The sequence below is a fragment of the Chelon labrosus genome (genome assembly GCF_963514085.1).
Source record: "Chelon labrosus genome assembly, chromosome: 15".
Taxonomy (NCBI): Eukaryota; Metazoa; Chordata; class Actinopteri; order Mugiliformes; family Mugilidae; genus Chelon; species Chelon labrosus.
The window spans coordinates 22,654,295-22,671,062 of record NC_140348.1 but is presented as its reverse complement, the minus strand read 5'-3'; the positions used below and the strand labels follow the sequence as shown (position 1 = coordinate 22,671,062).

Genomic DNA, 16,768 nt, shown 5'->3' with positions numbered 1-16,768 from the left:
TTACATGTGGATATATTTAATGTTTAAACATATTCATAGACTGTATAAGTGAGAGATCAAGTGCTCCCATGGTCGTGGTTATGTAGCCACTGAATGTGTTGTCATCGTTCAGACACTAGATGGAGACAGATTTCTTTACTTGTATATTAAAACGAGATTCATTACCTGTCACTTCAGACCAGGTTAGAATCAGTAATCCATTACACTAGTCGTGTTTGCAGGTACAGGTTAAGGAGAAACCCCGAAAGCACATCTACTGTAATGACCTCGTATGCATTAAATTATATATGGCTGAACTGCGTAAAACATTTCCCAGCAAGTAGCCTATTATTGACCTTTGAGGCCTGATAACAGCAGGGATTTTCTGATGCCATAACAGTAGATTCAAGCCGGTCCATTCAAATAAGCCGGGCTATTTGGTTACAGGTTGTACCCGGTGACGACCCTTTGACATCAGCGCTCAGATGCTGTTATCTGTCATTTTGTGTTTGCTTTGAAAAGGGGAACTGATTCTGAAAGCAACATTTGAGGGATTCACAGTGCTCCACCTCTTTTAAACCTTAACCCGTCAGCCCTGTAAATAGCCGTGAACGGGAGAGTGAGTGTGTCAGACCACCGGAGGACCCCGGGCTCAACAATGGAGGGATCGGCTGGAGGACGAACCGAGAAAAAAGTTGTGGCAGTGGTGGGAGGTGGTTTGGTAAGAAAAGAAAACGAAAGGGAATTATTGATTCACTGTGCCTTCACTCCCTTGATCTCTTCACTGCAAATGCACCTTTTCCGTTGCAGCTGATCTCTTACAAAGAGTTTAGTTGTACACTGCAATATTTAGGTGGGAAAGGAGAGACTTTCCTACTTCTTTTAGTTTTGTTTGAGCTGTATGTGACACTAGATTGATTTGTGTCATGAAAGTCTGTCTAAACATGGCCATGCAGCCTGTGCAGTGATCCATTGATTTTAGGCTGTTGCTCATAGAATTTCTCTGTCATATTTTTTAGGTTGGTGCCCTGAATGCCTGCTTCTTTGCCAAAAGAGGCTTTAATGTGGAGGTGTTTGAAACTCGGGAAGGTAGAGTTCTCTTTTTAAACCCTAGAAAAATAACACTGTCACATCACGCACACCAGAATGATTCCCTTACTGTAACTAGACACACAGAAGTTAAAATGCATTTTGTTGTCAATTAATAATATTAAAATGAATCATAAAGGAACATTGTGTGTGATTTTGATCGTCAGATATCCGACAAGCCAAAGTTGTGAAAGGGAGAAGCATCAACTTGGCTTTGTCTCACCGAGGCCGACAAGCACTGAAACATGTTGGAATGGAAGAGAAGGTATGTAAATATGGCAAATCAATGTATTCAAGGGTTTACTAGTGAGATGAGGTTACCTAAAGTAAGGTTTATCTCAAGACGGTAGAGCCATGGTGAACCTCTTCTGCATGCTTGTTGATCTAAATGAAGGATACCTGCCCAGGCTATTGTATAAGAATTTTTAAGCCTCTTAATATAGTCCAAAGTTGAGGCAAGCATTTTCTTTTCTTTGTTTCCAATCACGAAATATTAAATGTGTGGCCATGCCCCAGGGAATCTGCCACCCTGCCTTCCCTCGCTCGCAGTCCACTCAAGGGGTTTTATTCAGGCATCTAAGGTCAGCGGCCTTTTCGTTGGTCCACATTTGCTACACCGAGCGTGTTATGCACGCCTGAGAACGCTGCATCGGCCCCTTATTTTTGCACTTGCATGACTTTTCAGCGTGACGAACGAAGCTCCGCTTTACCAGGTCTTGACATTTCAAGGGCAGATACTGAGTCATGGACCAGCTGGGCGTCCATGTCCTTATTTCACTTATCGTTTTAAAACGCTGAATACATATCACAGGATGTGTTGATTTGCATGTTGATATTAAGATATGACGGTCTGCAATGATCTATTTTGTTTTTTTTTGTTTCTAGATTGTTTCCCAGGGAATCCCAATGCATGCAAGAATGATCCATTCACCGAACGGGAAACAGTCTCCAATCCCTTATGGCAAGAAAGGCCAGGTAAATACATCATTTGAGTCATATTATTCTTTTACCAATTATTGATCTGCAGAATTTTACATTTCTCTGAGACCTATGTTAATTGCTTGCTTGGAGGAGGTTCTGCAACATGCAATTTGATATTTATATAAAAAACTCTCTCAGTTGAGGATAATTATTATTAATTTGTTGAATCTACAAATAATACTACTAATAATTATATGTCTTCATTCTGACTTTCTAATAAACTGCTTCTTCTAGAGGACTGCTAATTTAACAGGGTCTCTGTTTCCTATTATTCCCTGAGTATACACGAAGCAGAATTGCCTCGTGTATACAGATTCAGCCTGAACAGCAAATATTCATTCTGCAGCTTGCCGGACCTTGCACGTTTTTTCGAAAGTGCACACAAACAGGTAGCCACTAGCTGCAGTCCCTAGAGGATGCACCAAATGATGACCAGTGCAAGAGACGACTTGTGCAGTCAGACAGAGTTCGGTCACATAACAGGGTTGTAGCCTAACTAAATAAAATGTGTCCCCTTGTTTGGTATGCAGCGTTAGTCCGTCTGAAATGAGTTGTCTAATTACACTGATCCCTGTCAGGCAGGGAGTCTTAATCTCATGGGGAATCACTTGGAAAAAAAAATTCTACAAGAGCGAAAGCACGTAGAATCATGAATAAACCCTAGAGGTTTTCCTCTTCCCATTTTTCCAACTGGCAGTTCCAGTTTTGTTTGTGACACTGTAGTACATGTGGAACTGCACTGCATTTCAGATTGCCTCACAGATTGTTCTCCTTTCAGTACATCCTGTCAGTGGACCGAGCCAATCTGAACAAACAGCTGCTAACAGGTAATCATTAATGCTGTCATTCAAATATAGTGAACACTCAAGACAGAGAAGGAGTGAGCTGAAATAACCAAGTTACAGTCAAATGCATTTTTCACATAAAATTCCTTTTCAGACACGCAGCCAGTTAACTTAAAGGACCAGTGTGTAGGATTTGGATAGATCTATCAGTAGAAGTGCTCGGAATAGATGTTCATCGGCTAACGCTATGTTTCTACAGTAGCCCAATGCGGACAAACAAAACACTAATAATATTAGCATGGAAGCTACAACCTCTTAAGTTCTGAAAGGTGATATTTTTTATCTTGTGCTCAGGAATTAGTGTTTTGTCTGGATAATCTTGTGCTAATGAAGTATTGACTGGCACCTGATGGCCACCATTGGGTTTCCTACACACTTGAAAAGGGAGGGCTGAAGGAGGGTATTCAGTTGGTTGCAATCTGCACTCTCACCACTAGTTGTCAGTATACCCTACACACTGGTCCTTTAATCTGACGCAGTTAGACACTTAGTGTATGTCTAAATGAGTAACAGATATTTTTATGCAAACTTTAGGATGGCAGTTTTATGAGGTTGGATCTTTCTGAAGTTGTAGTCATCGGAAAAGTGAAAGTATATCTCTAAATGCTAAAAAGTAGCCGATGTAGTAAGCACGAATACATACAATAAAACATGTGGCATATACAAGAACGCATTTTTTGTTCCACAAATTACTTCTGTCTCCTCTTAGTAATGACAAAAATCAAAAGCTCACCATTGAGGACCAGTATTAGTATATTATTATATTGTGTTTAGAAGTAAACTGCAATTACCACCTGAACACTAGCTAACATTAGCTGCCATAGGCTACTGGTCATACCGGACCAGGTTGCTATCATTTCAACTTTATTGTTTGAGTTACATTATATCTCTTTAAAGGAACAAATTGCATATTATTCACTAAATTAATACTTTACATATTCCTACATTCTTTGACAGAATGAAGGATCTTTTAAGTCTGAGTTATTAGTACTTTAACAATTCATGAACTCTGCATAAAGTAAAAGGACATAGTAATTTTTTCTCTCCCCTGGACGTTGTCCTAATTGAGGCTAGTGAACTAAGCCTTAGCAGCTGCAGATACTCCCTGTGCGCTAGCTCCCTGCCAGGCTTTAAACTGCCTGAGTGCATCAAGCGAAGTCAGGGGGACGTGTTAGTCTTTTAGCTAAAAGGATTTTGCCGAATATTTAATGAAGCGCCTCAGTGTACGTTGGGAGATAATGTGTGACAGCACGGCTCGGGCTTTAATTAGATTCAATGCATGCTCTGAGAGAGAGGCTGATTGTAAAGCCGTCACTCTTATCGGGCCCGATCCAGGCTCCTGGAGTGAACGCTGAGATAAAGAGAGTTCGGGTTGTGTGACAGTCTAAATATTGGTTTTCACAAAAACCAGATGCACCCGACTGCCGTGTTATGTCGTTCACATGATTCATGCATGTTTGGCACTCGGGTTATTTACCCTCAGTGGTTTAATGATTTAACTCTTTGCAGAAACTCTGCATCTCAACTAGGATTCTGAAAGCTTCCTGTACATTTTAACAAGATATTTACCTGTCATATATAATGTGAATTTGTGATGTAAGCTCATTTCGTAACATTTTACTCCCACAGAGGCAGAGACGTATCCAAACACAAAGTTGAACTTTGACCACAAACTGCAGGACTGGAGTGCTGAATCAGGGCTAATGACCTTTGCCAGGTAAACAGTTACCGATCTTACGCATGTGCACCCAGACACACAGAGGGTTACCTAAGGGTCAGATGTGCTACTCTGGATTTTTGGATTGAGTTTTCTCTCTGTTTCTGCTCATAAAGAAGCGCGGCCTTGTCCACGTTAAGTGCGCGCGTGCGTGCACTGGTGATAAACATGTTTTTGAAGCCTCTGTCCGTGACTCTTCAGTTGCTTTGTAATTGGTTTTCCTTGAGGTGGATGTGACACACAATTTACAACCCAATTAACACAGAAACACCTCCAGGTCCTTTCAGTTGTGCGGATTAGCGTATCCATGCAGTGAATGATTAACACGCTTTGCAGGAGCACTAACTTTATTTAGTTTGATCACGGAGTCTGTAAATTGAATTCAGCCTTATCTAAACTGTGTAAAAAATCCATTTGATGACTACGTTGTCTTTCCTATTTATATATATATTTATTTATTTATTTATATGGTGGTGCCAAGTAAAAAAAAAAAGAAAAAGAAGAAGTGGATTAGAGTGAGTCACTGTGCAGCTATTACCACACGGTGAAAAGGCACTTAAAAAGCAGTTAGATTAAATCAAGTTTTATGTAAAGGCTCCAAATGTCACCTTGACTGCACCTCTCACGCCCAGGGCACATCTCTTCCCTTCCCCTGTATCTGGACTGATGCAGCTTCCATTTGTTTTTTCCTACCTTAAAGAAAACCTGCAGCCAGTGTGATAGCCGGTTCTTTCCCCACAACTAGTCAGGAAATGTACAGATAACTATCAGCATGTAATAGATTTCAGCTATACATCTTGCAATCTGGTTTATACAATGATTTACTTAATATCCATGAATCTTATTACATGTTAGTGAGGAAATGTGAAACCAACATGGTTGCAAGCACATGCATATGACAAAAGGATTGCCTCTGATCCTCAATATACCGTAATGAAGACACCAGATACAGATTTATTTAATCAGTTATATCAGTATATTATGTGCACATTTAGCACATTGATATAACTGTAAATTTATGTGAAATAAAGTTGGTCTGTGCTCAATCCACTTAGCTGACTGTGCCAATCTGTAATCAGTGTGAATTACCTATTGCCCTCAGCTCTCCTAGCACTCAGTTGATCAGCAATGTTCTGAGTTGCAAATGAGTAATGAAGATGTGCGACTGCTGTAACGCTCATCACCACCAACATGATCAATACCTAGCTGAGAAACTATTTGAGACTTGTACTCTGCCCCCTGGTGGATTCGTCCATGCTCTGCAGTCAATAACAGGCTTTTGGCAGCCGTTTCCAAAATGGCTGCTTTTTTTTTTTGCAGGGAAATTGCAAAATATTATTATATAATATATATTATCATTTATTTTACATATTAATATTCACTTTATTGGGTCAATTTAATTACTTCGTACTTAATACAATATAGTAAAACAGTGTTGAACAGTTGTGTGTTAATGATGCAATCTGCATTAGACCCACCAATATTTCTAATTTAATGAAACCGATCATTTAAAAGATTAAAAATATACATTCATTTATTCCTTATTAGTGGCATTTGTAGATATTTAAGTGGGATTTTTCTATGCAACCTAATGTTACAGAGTTGAGTTGATAATTGTTGTCTTTTGACTATTATAACCTACGTAATATATTTTCAGTTCTTCAGTCCATCTTTGCTTGAGAATGGACAGAAATAGTTTTTTTTTTTTTTGTCTAGCAAATAAAAAGGCAGGTTTCACAGGGTTTCATGCATAATACTGTTTGTATCAGAGACTTGTTATTAGCCAGGCTAGCATAGTGGCTCCTTCAATGTCAGTGTAAGTCTGTTCTTGGTTTTTCTTCGTCTCTCATCGAATGTTGTACAGACTTTCATGGGTATCAGGTTGAATCAGCATCAAAATCACTTAGAAGGCCCCCAGAGGTTTCCTCTTGCACGGGATGACATTTGTGCTTGGACATATCCTGACAATCATTTTGCATTTTGTTCTGCTACCATCAGGACACAGTATTGATTTGTGAAGTACAACAAAAATACTTGTAAAGCGATGCTGGTGCTGCTGTCAGTCCTCCTCTAAAATTCACGTGACAGGCTAAAACTAAGACAGCAAACATGATAATAAGACTTATCATATTTGTGAAGGGCCAGGTCGTACTTAGAAAGTGTGCAATGCTTTAAGTTTCGACCAGTTGCACAACCTCACACAATTTGTGACCTGCAACAGATGATCATAGAAGGTAGACATGCTTATGAAGTGAACTACAAAATTAATTTAAATAAATTACCCTCTGCATTATTGTTCGCTAGTGTGTAAATAATTGAAATGGTGCTATGGTGCTAATGCAACATGGCAACACCAAACATCATTATGCATTCTGCAAGGATCATTAAATAGGCAGATGGGAAAATATTCTAGAGGTGCTTAACACGGATCAGCGGCAGGGACCATTATCATGCAACACGTCAGACTGTGTCCGCTTGTGTTTCTGACTCCTGCTGTTTACAGCAGATTCTAAAGGAAATGAGACGTACTGACTGGTTTACTGTGTGTTTACGCTTAGCGCGGATGCTGAGCCTCGATGTGAAATCACAACGAATAATAATAGTAATCTGTCATCGTGTTTTACAGATAACGTCAGAAGCTTAGCTTAAATTCAAATCGAAAGTGCCAGCAAAACTAAAATTTTATTTTTAAATTCCCTATGTGAGAAAAAAAAAGATGTATTTTCACTCATTAAAAAGCTACACATTCAGTGAACTCACGCAGGGGAAAAGATCAAGTGGGAGAACTATTTCAGACAGACGTCAGTCGGTATTACATTTGCATCTGAAGCAGCTGAAGTGAGAAGACAAAGGGATCTACAACTTCAACATTTTCTCAGGCTAAGAATCCACAAAGGAACCTGAGTGTCAGCCATGGGTGACAGGCATGGAGGCACTGGGATAATGCTTCCAGGGAGCCAAATGGAGGCATACACCGATCTGGCATAACATTATAACCACGTTCCTTGTGTAGGTCCCCAAAACAGTTGTGACTCACCAGAGAATGGACATGGGCCTTCTGAGGGTGTCCAGGTCAACACCTTGTGCTGTTCTTCATGTTTTTTTTAGTTGTCCTGTGTCAGGCTGCATCCTGCTGGGGATGGCTGCTGCCATCAAGGAGTGTCATTGCTATGGGGTGGGGGTGCCTGGTCTGGTCTAGGTGGGTGCTACATGTTTTCCAGCAGAAGATTGAATTGTCACAGCATGGTCAATGTTATTCACGTCTCTTGTCAGTGGTTTTGATGTTGTGGCTGATTGTGGTATTATGACTATATGTCTGTTTTATACATGTAATATATTATTAAGCAACAGAGGAATGCAACTCTCTCTCTCTCTCTCTCTCTGTTCTGTCAGTTGTTTGCTGTTGGGGAGATAGTATTTGTGTTTTGAGTGGCTTCCTTGCCCCAGTAACATGAGTGGCTTTCTTGCCCCAGTAACATGAGTGGCTTTCTTGCCCCAGTAACACAAAACACAAAAACAAGCAAGACGTGCGTGTTAATATATAGGAGTTCTTCACCTATAGCAACAGACCTAGCCTAGGTTTAACCTTTAGTTCCACTTTTCACGCTAGATTTAGCCAACCATCTCCTGACTGTAGCCTCACATTAGATCTAACTCTTGCCGTGAAATAAAAGTTATTTACTCCTCCTGTCAGTGGTTCTAATGTTGTGGCTGATCGGTGTATGACTTCAGTGCTGCCCATCAAACCGTTATGTATTTGACAGGCGAATATCAGCTAATTTGGATGATCAGCGTCCTCAGACTAAACATTTGCCCGTCTAATCAACTCTGAGTTCATTATCTCACACCCAAATGACTGGTGATCATATTTTACTGAAGGCTGTTTGTCATGGTGCTGGTTTCAGGTCAGACGGATCCAAGGAGCAGATTAAGGCAGACCTGATCGTGGGCTGCGATGGAGCGTTCTCTGCAATCCGCAAGCAGTTCCTCCGTCGCAGCCGCTTCAACTACAGCCAGACCTACATCCCCCACGGCTACATGGAGCTCACGATGCCGCCGCTCGACGGAGAGGTCGGTCCTCCGTGCAGGGGTGACGAGCTGCTGGTGTCCATGTAGTCATCTTTTTGTCCATTTCATTTTTGCTTTGTTGCTGTCCCTAGTTTGCCATGAAGCCCAATTATCTGCACATCTGGCCACGAAACACATTCATGATGATCGCTCTGCCCAACATGGTGAGTGTGGACTTTGTATTTCTCCTCTCTGCAGTTTTGTCATGAAAAACACTTGTTTAAAAAGATAAACCCAACGAACAATCAGCTGTCCGACCTCTGCGACCTCTGTCCTCAGACAGTTAATTAATTCATAGCAAGCAGAGGCTCACTCATCAGAAGTCAGGCCAAAATATCTCCCTCAGGTTCACCCTCCTTTTTTTGTCCTCCCTCTCACCTGTGCCTCTGCCTGCCTTTGCGAGACTTCTCCCCGTCTCTCATGCCCCTCTTAATCCCGCAAAGATTTTTCTGCACGGCTGACTCAGCACCATCGGCTTTTTCTCTCCTGCGTCGAGGCCGGGTTAAAGCGGCTGACTTTGGAGTGCATTCGCGCCGTCGCTCACTGCTCCAGTTCCCAGGAACAATTTAAGGCTGAAGAAGAAAAAGAAAGCAAGCATCCTCCTTGCAGCTGAGGATGCCACGGTGGCATAGACAGAGCTGAAAGGTGATGCTGATCGATGGTACCTGCTCGGGAGGACGGATAATGGTGCGCCCACAACCGTAATGCCCACACTGGCTGGCGTTTGGCATTACGTTTGCACTGAGGATGAAAGGTTTTGTAATAGGCTCAGGACGGAGGAACACAGGATGCAGCATTTATCTTACATTTCTGAAACCCTGGCATTTAAAATACCAGACACCACCTGTATGTAATATGTGTTTTATTAAATCCCAAGCGACACTATGAGAGAGCGTAGAACACAGGTGTCAAGCATGCGGCCTACGGGCCATGAGCGGCCCGCAAGAGGGTCTAATCCGGCCCGCAGCATGAATTAGCAAAGAGCTATTCCTAATTTGTTCACTGTTTTAGAAAGAGAAGAAGTGGACAGAACACAATACTGAGACCCAGGACTAAACAGCAGACAGCAATGTGCCCAAACTGCACTTTTTTCTTTAAGGATAGTTTATTAAATGTAAACATTCTCCTAATTTTCTTGTTCTTTTTACTTTTTCCAATTACTTTTTAAAAGTAACGTGCCCAACACTGCTTATAGGTTATTTTTCTGTCATGTCACTGGTCCGCCCCCGCTTCAGATCAAATTGGGCTTTACATGGCCCCCGAACTAAAACGAGTTTGACGCCCCTGATGTAGAATGAGACACATTTCTGATGACGTGTTTGACACTCGCAGGCCAGAAACCAAGGAGAGATTTCATTCATTTTCCTTCCATTATGGCGCTCACACATTTTGTTTTGTGACGGATTGGCAGATTCATTCTTTCGACACGTTGCTCTGCCTCTGAACTTAAGAGTTTCATAACGGGATTGAGAAGAAAGACTCAAGGACTGAACCTTGCTGCCTAGTGGCTTGACATAAAGATGACAGCATTTCTCTTTCTGACAGTTTTTTTTTTTTTCCCGCAGGTCAGTCTGTCCACCGCCTTGGACTTTAGACTAAACTGTCTCCTAGCGACTATTGAATAGAAAGTCTACAAGAAAGATTTACTTTATGACCAAAAACCTGCAAAACTAATGGCGTTCAGCCTGAGTGGTGCATTTAGTTTAATGCTGATTAGCTAATATTAGCACGCCGACCCTTACAATATTCTTTTGAGGCATTTCTTTACCTGAATACATAAATTTTTTATGCAGCTTTACACTTCTACTCCACTACATTTAGATAAATATGGTTATAAATATGTTAATATTTGCATTTATATGATAACTTAATTTGCATTGGACATGTAGATTATTAATTTAAATGACCGACAAATAATTTCCAGTGCATTGAGGTAGATTTAACTGCATATAATCAGTACGTGAGGTAATTAAAATGAGCTCCGATTAATCAGCTGTGACATTTACAGCAGATGTTAACAAATAGCATTTTGCATGATGGGTGTTCTTACTTCTGGTACTTTATATATGTCAATAAACCTGAGCATTTGCTGTAGAAATTTTAAATTCGAACTTTCTGAATATCTGAATACTTCATCTACTGTTGCCAGCTGTTTTTGTGGCTGAATAGGAGCACAGAGGACAAGGGTCTAATCTATTCATACATGCAATGCATAAAGCTTCATGCATAAGGCTAGCAGTCAGTTGAAGTCCCAAGTGTAATGTGTCTGTGCAAATAAAGATTTAATCAAAAGACATGAGAGCTAACATCACCTTACGCTGTGTTTGATTCAGGACAAGACCTTTACCTGTACCCTCTTCATGCCCTTTGAGGAGTTTGAGAAGATCACCACAGGAGATGAAGTCATCACCTTTTTCCAAAAATACTTCCCTGACGCCATCCCACTAATAGGAGAGTAAGTGACCCTCTCTCTCTTGCTTCCTGTCTCTCATATATGTCCCCCCTCCTCTCCCCCTTACATTTATTTCTTCATCCAACCTGCCGAGCCATCCTGAAAAAAATACACTTTCATTCCCCATCCACTTCAGCCACATCCACGGCCGTGATCTGTGAGGTGTGAAATTACAGACTCACGGCTACACGGGTGTCTGCGGCGAGGTTTTAATTCGAGGTGAAGCATTTCTCGTGCGCGACGGTGAGATGGGGAAAGCGTGAGGTGTTGGAAATGCTCTCCCTTCACCTGCTTCCTCCCCGGGCTGACTTCATCCCGAGTGCTCAGGCAAAAACCCCCTGTTTGTTTAACTTTAGCAGACGGGGCTTGGTTGCCATGGCGTGCTCACATGCGACAGATGTGTTGTGTTGTTTCCGATTAAATATGCAGCTGTCATTTAGCTCAGAATAAGTTTGTACGTTTTTGCGTTTCCATTTGTGCCTCGCAGTGACGCCCTCAGGAGAGATTATTTCCGACTGCCCGCCCAGGCCATGGTGTCTGTCAAATGCTCGCCGTATCACATCGGCGACAAATGCGTACTGATGGGCGACGCGGCCCACGCCGTGGTGCCCTTCTACGGGCAGGGGATGAACGCTGTAAGTAACACTAAACGCGAGGAGGAGAAAAGGCCAATGAGAATTACATGGAAACTCACTCATCAGTTTGTGCCTGACAGGGCTTTGAAGACTGCATTGTGTTCGACGAAATAATGGATCAGTTAAACGAGGACTTCAGTGAGTACTTTTCAAAAATGAGCAAAGATTATAAGGAGGCAAAGAGGACGAGCCGAGGGTTCATTCACCGTTGACCTTTGTGTGTTCGCCCCAGGTGCTGTACTGCCGGAGTACACCAGAGTGCGGGTTCCAGACGACCACGCAATTGCAGACCTGGCCATGTACAACTACATCGAAGTAACTCACATTTTTTGTTTTTTTTTATATTTTACAAAAAACTGGTCAGACGGTGGTTTAGTAATTGTGATCTTTAACCGACGCGACAGCATCAACAGCATAAAATAAAAATACTGCAATCCGTCCTGCAGCTTCACTGTTTTGGGCCAGTCTCACTGTATTGCTTTTTAGAAAGACTAGGAAGTTGTTTGCTGCAAACAAAGTCCAAGAAGAACTGATAAAATAGTATAAAATGCCAATACACAAATGCACCGATCAGCCACAACATTAAAACCAGACCCAAAGGCCCCCACTAACAACATCCTGTTGCCAGACACCACAGGACACCCTCAGAAGGCCCATGTCCATTCTCTGATGAGTCACAACTGTTTTGCAGGCACAAGGGAGACTTACACAATATTAGGAAGGTAGTCATAATGTTGTGCCTGATCGGTGTATGATACATCAGTATTGAACACAAGGACTTAACCAACCCAATTTAACTCCAGTGATTACAGTGACCTCCACTTAAATGGACGTATTTCTGTATGTTAAATGTATGGGAAGCACATTCACAGTCATGAGATTGAAGTTTGCTTCGTTTCTGGGCGTCCAATTACCTGCAGATATTATCACTCTCCATCGCAACCCCGACCCTTAAAAGTCATGCACTCAAACAGCCAGTAATTGGTCTGAGCTGCTGTCATTATTGCACCTCTTAAAACCGACCACGGCCCCTTTTTTTTTACCTTAATAACCCACCGCTGCACAGAGGCCGCCTGGAATTTCTTATGAGCCTCAAAGATTTATTTAATGAATATGCAGGAGCCTCTGTTCACTTCACCGACACAAACGTTATTCTGTTTTGCAGATGCGTGCGCACGTCAACTCCAAATGGTTCCTGTTCAGAAAACGTGTTGACAACTTACTCCACTTCCTCATGCCAAGGGCTGTGATTCCACTGTACACAATGGTAAGTACGCCTCTAATAAACAATGGCTGCTGTCGTGCCGCCTCAGATTTGATGTTATTTTTTTCTGCTCCACTGTTTCCAGGTCACTTTCACTAGGACCAGATACCATGAAGCTGTGGAGCGCTCGCACTGGCAAAACAAAGTAAAACACTTTGAAAATGTTTCTTTTTTTCTTCTTTCCTGCATACGATTTACCTTTTGGGGACTTTTAAATACCTTTGAACATCCAAGTATTGTAATTCTGAAGCCTTTTGAAGTCGCTGCACTATCAGCGCCGAGCACAAAAGGCGGCTGTGACTTCTCGCCGGGTGCACGCTTCTCCTTTTAGAAACATTCGATTTAATTCCAGCACAAAACACTCGACTCTGCTTCGCGGAGAAACGTTTCTGATTTGTCACTGGGCCGGGCTGTAGATAACCCGGTTAGTCCTTGGCACCGCGTTGAACCGCCTGATGCGGCATGTGCTGATGGCGCTAATGGTCAGATAGACGGCAGGGATTTTCACAACCTCCCTTGTAAATGGTTTCAACCCGTAGGGATGTGTGTGCAAAGGGCAAAATGACCTTTATGTGGGGAAAGAGAAAACTGCTATATGAAGCTGCACGTACAGTGGTGCAATGTAAATACTGGAATAATAATTTTATACTCTGATACTGACAGAAGAAAAAATAGAGGTCTGATGCAGGGAGGGCTTTGCAGGGTACAGGGAGGATGCAGTAGTCTTGTGATTTTGCAAGGTCACAGATTAAAAAAGAACAAACTGTAAGGGATTGAAGCTAGCTAACATGCTAATATGCTAAACTTGGAACTATGACGCATGCTAACCTTAAAGAAGGTTAGCATGCGTCATAGCTTTGCTGTAGCCTCCGTCGTGGCCTGACTCACTCCTCACCTTAAATTTAACCGCACGCAGCAGTGACGCAACTGCTCCAAAATACACTTCCTCGTCCGTGTGTCCAGACAAGCACAGAAAAATCACACCTTCCGCTCCAGCCGGTTGAGTGGTCGTGCACACGTCTTCAGCTCCAGCGTGATCAGCTCAGTTCCAGTTGGCATTCTTTGAAATGCATGAAGAAACTTAACATTGCCGACGCAGCAGTGCACAAGCATACATGCTTACAACAGAGTATTGCCCTCATATAGGCTACAATGCACGCTCTGCACTGATGTGTTGCAGAAGTATAAACCGAGCTTTAGTCCTGTTTTCTGGATGTTGTTGCTCTGCAGACATCAGCCTGATCCGATGGGAGTTCCTTTATTGCGTTATTTTACAACGTCTGTGCGGTTTCCGTAGTCGGAGTAAACCGGCCACGCTCTTATGTCCATTTAAATTCTGGTATCATGTTCTGAGTGCATTATTTGAGTCTGTTGTGGTGCCTTATTGACCAGATGATTTCCAGAAGCAGAGACCTGCTACAATTTTGTAAACCAAGATGTTTTGTGTTTTGCTTTTTCCCCATTTTAAATGCAAATCACCTCCAAACTATTAGATGTGAAACTTGAGGCCTGGGTGGTTTTATTGCTTTTGAGAGACTAAATTGCCTGAAAATGGAATCTGTTCATAAACCCTTATGTGTCGGCGAGAAGAACAAACAAGTGTTCACATTAAACAGACACAACAGAGTCCAAGCTGACAGTGTTTTGATGTATTCACTTCTTCACAGGTGATTAACCACGGCCTGCTGTTCGGTGCTGCGGGCGCAGTTTTGGGAGGCTCCTACATGCTCATTAAAAATCCTCCAGATATCAACAAGCTCATCATCCCTGCTGAACAAATGTGGAGCAGGCTTATGGCCCTCAGGACCCGCTGATCACCGACTGATTTAGCAGACTGACGGGAGCAAAGACCGGAATTAGACACTAGAATCATTTTAATTATATTAGATTAGATGAAGGCTGTAATAAGGACTGTCTTAAGTGATAATAATATTTTACAGTGTTAAACCCCTAACGGTTACAATGAAAGAGCTTAACAGTGGATTTTGGCAACATTTCGGTTTGACTATTAAGTTTTAATGAGATAACAAAATGCAAGTATTAAACTCAGGCTCACAGGCTGAGTCGAAGGTAAATGTGTTTATGCAGCTGCTTTTGCACAACTGAAAATAAAGTTACCTCAGCTCATAGCAACTCTCAGGCTTTCTTATTGTTTCTTTGGCTTTATTTCTTTCAGCAACTACACAGTCCTTTTTGAAACTGCAACGCTGACATACACCGATCAGGCATAACATTATGACCACCTTCCTAATTTTGTGTAGGTCTCCCTTATGCCCCGAAAACAGTTGTGATTCATCAGAGAATGGACATGGGCCTTCTGAGGTGTGTCCTGTGGTGTCTGGTCTCTGTGGATCATCCCACAGATACTTGATCAGTTTGGGATCTAGTGAATTTGGAGGCCAGGTCAACACCTTGCGCTGTTCTTCATGTTTTTGTTTTTAGTTGTTCCTAAAGTGTTTTTGTGTGTGTGTCTGTGTCAGGCTGCATCCTGCCATCAAGGAGTGTCATTGCTATGGGGTGGCGGTGCCTGGTCTGGTCTAGGTGGGTGCTACATGTCTAAGTAACATCCACACCAATGAATGCCAGGCCCAGAAGTTTCCCAGCAGAACATTGTATTGTCACAAGATGGTCAATGTTATTTACTTCTGCTATAAGTGGTCATAATGTTGTGGCTGACTGGTGTATTATCACCTTATGTCTGTTTTATACATACATTGCTAACCATTACTAAATGCAGGTCCACAATTCACTCTCCCTTAGCTCTAACTGTGGTTTCAACCAATTCTGGGAAGGTAGTATTTGTGCAAATGAGTGGCTTTCTTGCAGTGGTAACAAAAAAACAAACAAACAAAAAAATAAAGTAAGCCTGACGTGTTAATTTATACAAGTTCTTCGCATATAATGACAGAGCTAAGCTAGGTTACCTCTTTAGCTCCACTTTTTCCGCTAGATTCAGTCATCCATCTCCTAACTGTAGCCTCACATCAAATCTAACTCTAGCCATGAAATAAAAGACGTGGCAATTCCCCATCATTTCTGATATGGCGTCTTTACTTAATAATATAAAAAAAACAGCAACCACTCACTCAGTCACACATCTACATTGAGTTTTTTTTTTTTTATCAGGTATGGAAATCCATTCATCAAGTCTATTCATAGCCGACGGCCCAGGAGGTTATGAGTGTCTCAGCAGAGCACGCCGAGGTCCCAGTCTCATCTCCTCATGTCTAATTACCCTCCTGTACTCGTCATATAATTCCGCCAAATGTCATTTCACAGTGACTCCTCTTGTCACACTGAATATTTTAGACTGAAAATGAGATGCGATGCGATACACAAAACTAGGTAGCTCAAAATAGGATCTTTTTATTGAATCCATACACAGTAGTGTCAGTTTGTGTGTCATGGTTTATGGCTAAGAAGCTAAGGCTTAGTTTCCATTTTACACACTTGCAGTTGGGTACCAACCAAAAAAATAAATAAATAAATAAATAAATCTATCACATGTTGATCCAAACGCATGTCCATGACTGGCCTCTAAATACTCAACACAGTCCAACAGTTGTCACATATACTGTATGGCATGTTTGACATTTAAGTGTGAGAAACATAATACTAGGTGTTAACTACATTAATAAGTACTTATATCACCACGACTGATGTTAGATGAGGATGTCACACTTTCATTCTACTCAGAGTTTCAGGTTTTGTTGAGATGTTGGGCTGACAGGTGGATAT

At 41.8% G+C, this 16,768-nt stretch overlaps 1 protein-coding gene across 2 annotated transcripts; it reads left to right on the top strand.

The window, feature by feature from the left end:
• Window positions 1-101: 101 nt before the first annotated feature.
• Window positions 102-15,711, top strand: kmo (kynurenine 3-monooxygenase). Of its 2 annotated transcripts, XM_084561804.1 has the most exons (15): window positions 102-700; window positions 999-1,068; window positions 1,236-1,333; window positions 1,954-2,043; window positions 2,828-2,876; window positions 4,524-4,611; window positions 8,517-8,682; window positions 8,772-8,843; window positions 11,013-11,134; window positions 11,619-11,766; window positions 11,847-11,904; window positions 11,999-12,081; window positions 12,932-13,033; window positions 13,116-13,175; window positions 14,698-15,711. In XM_084561804.1, the coding sequence occupies exons 1-15, from the start codon at window positions 638-640 to the stop codon at window positions 14,842-14,844; spliced, it is 1,416 nt and encodes a 471-aa protein (XP_084417930.1). In that variant the 5' UTR covers window positions 102-637; the 3' UTR covers window positions 14,845-15,711. The 2 variants fall into 2 exon arrangements, with proteins under 2 accessions (XP_084417930.1, XP_084417929.1); XM_084561803.1 differs by lacking the exon at window positions 14,698-15,711 and having other exon boundaries at window positions 13,116-13,654.
• Window positions 15,712-16,768: the final 1,057 nt, after the last annotated feature.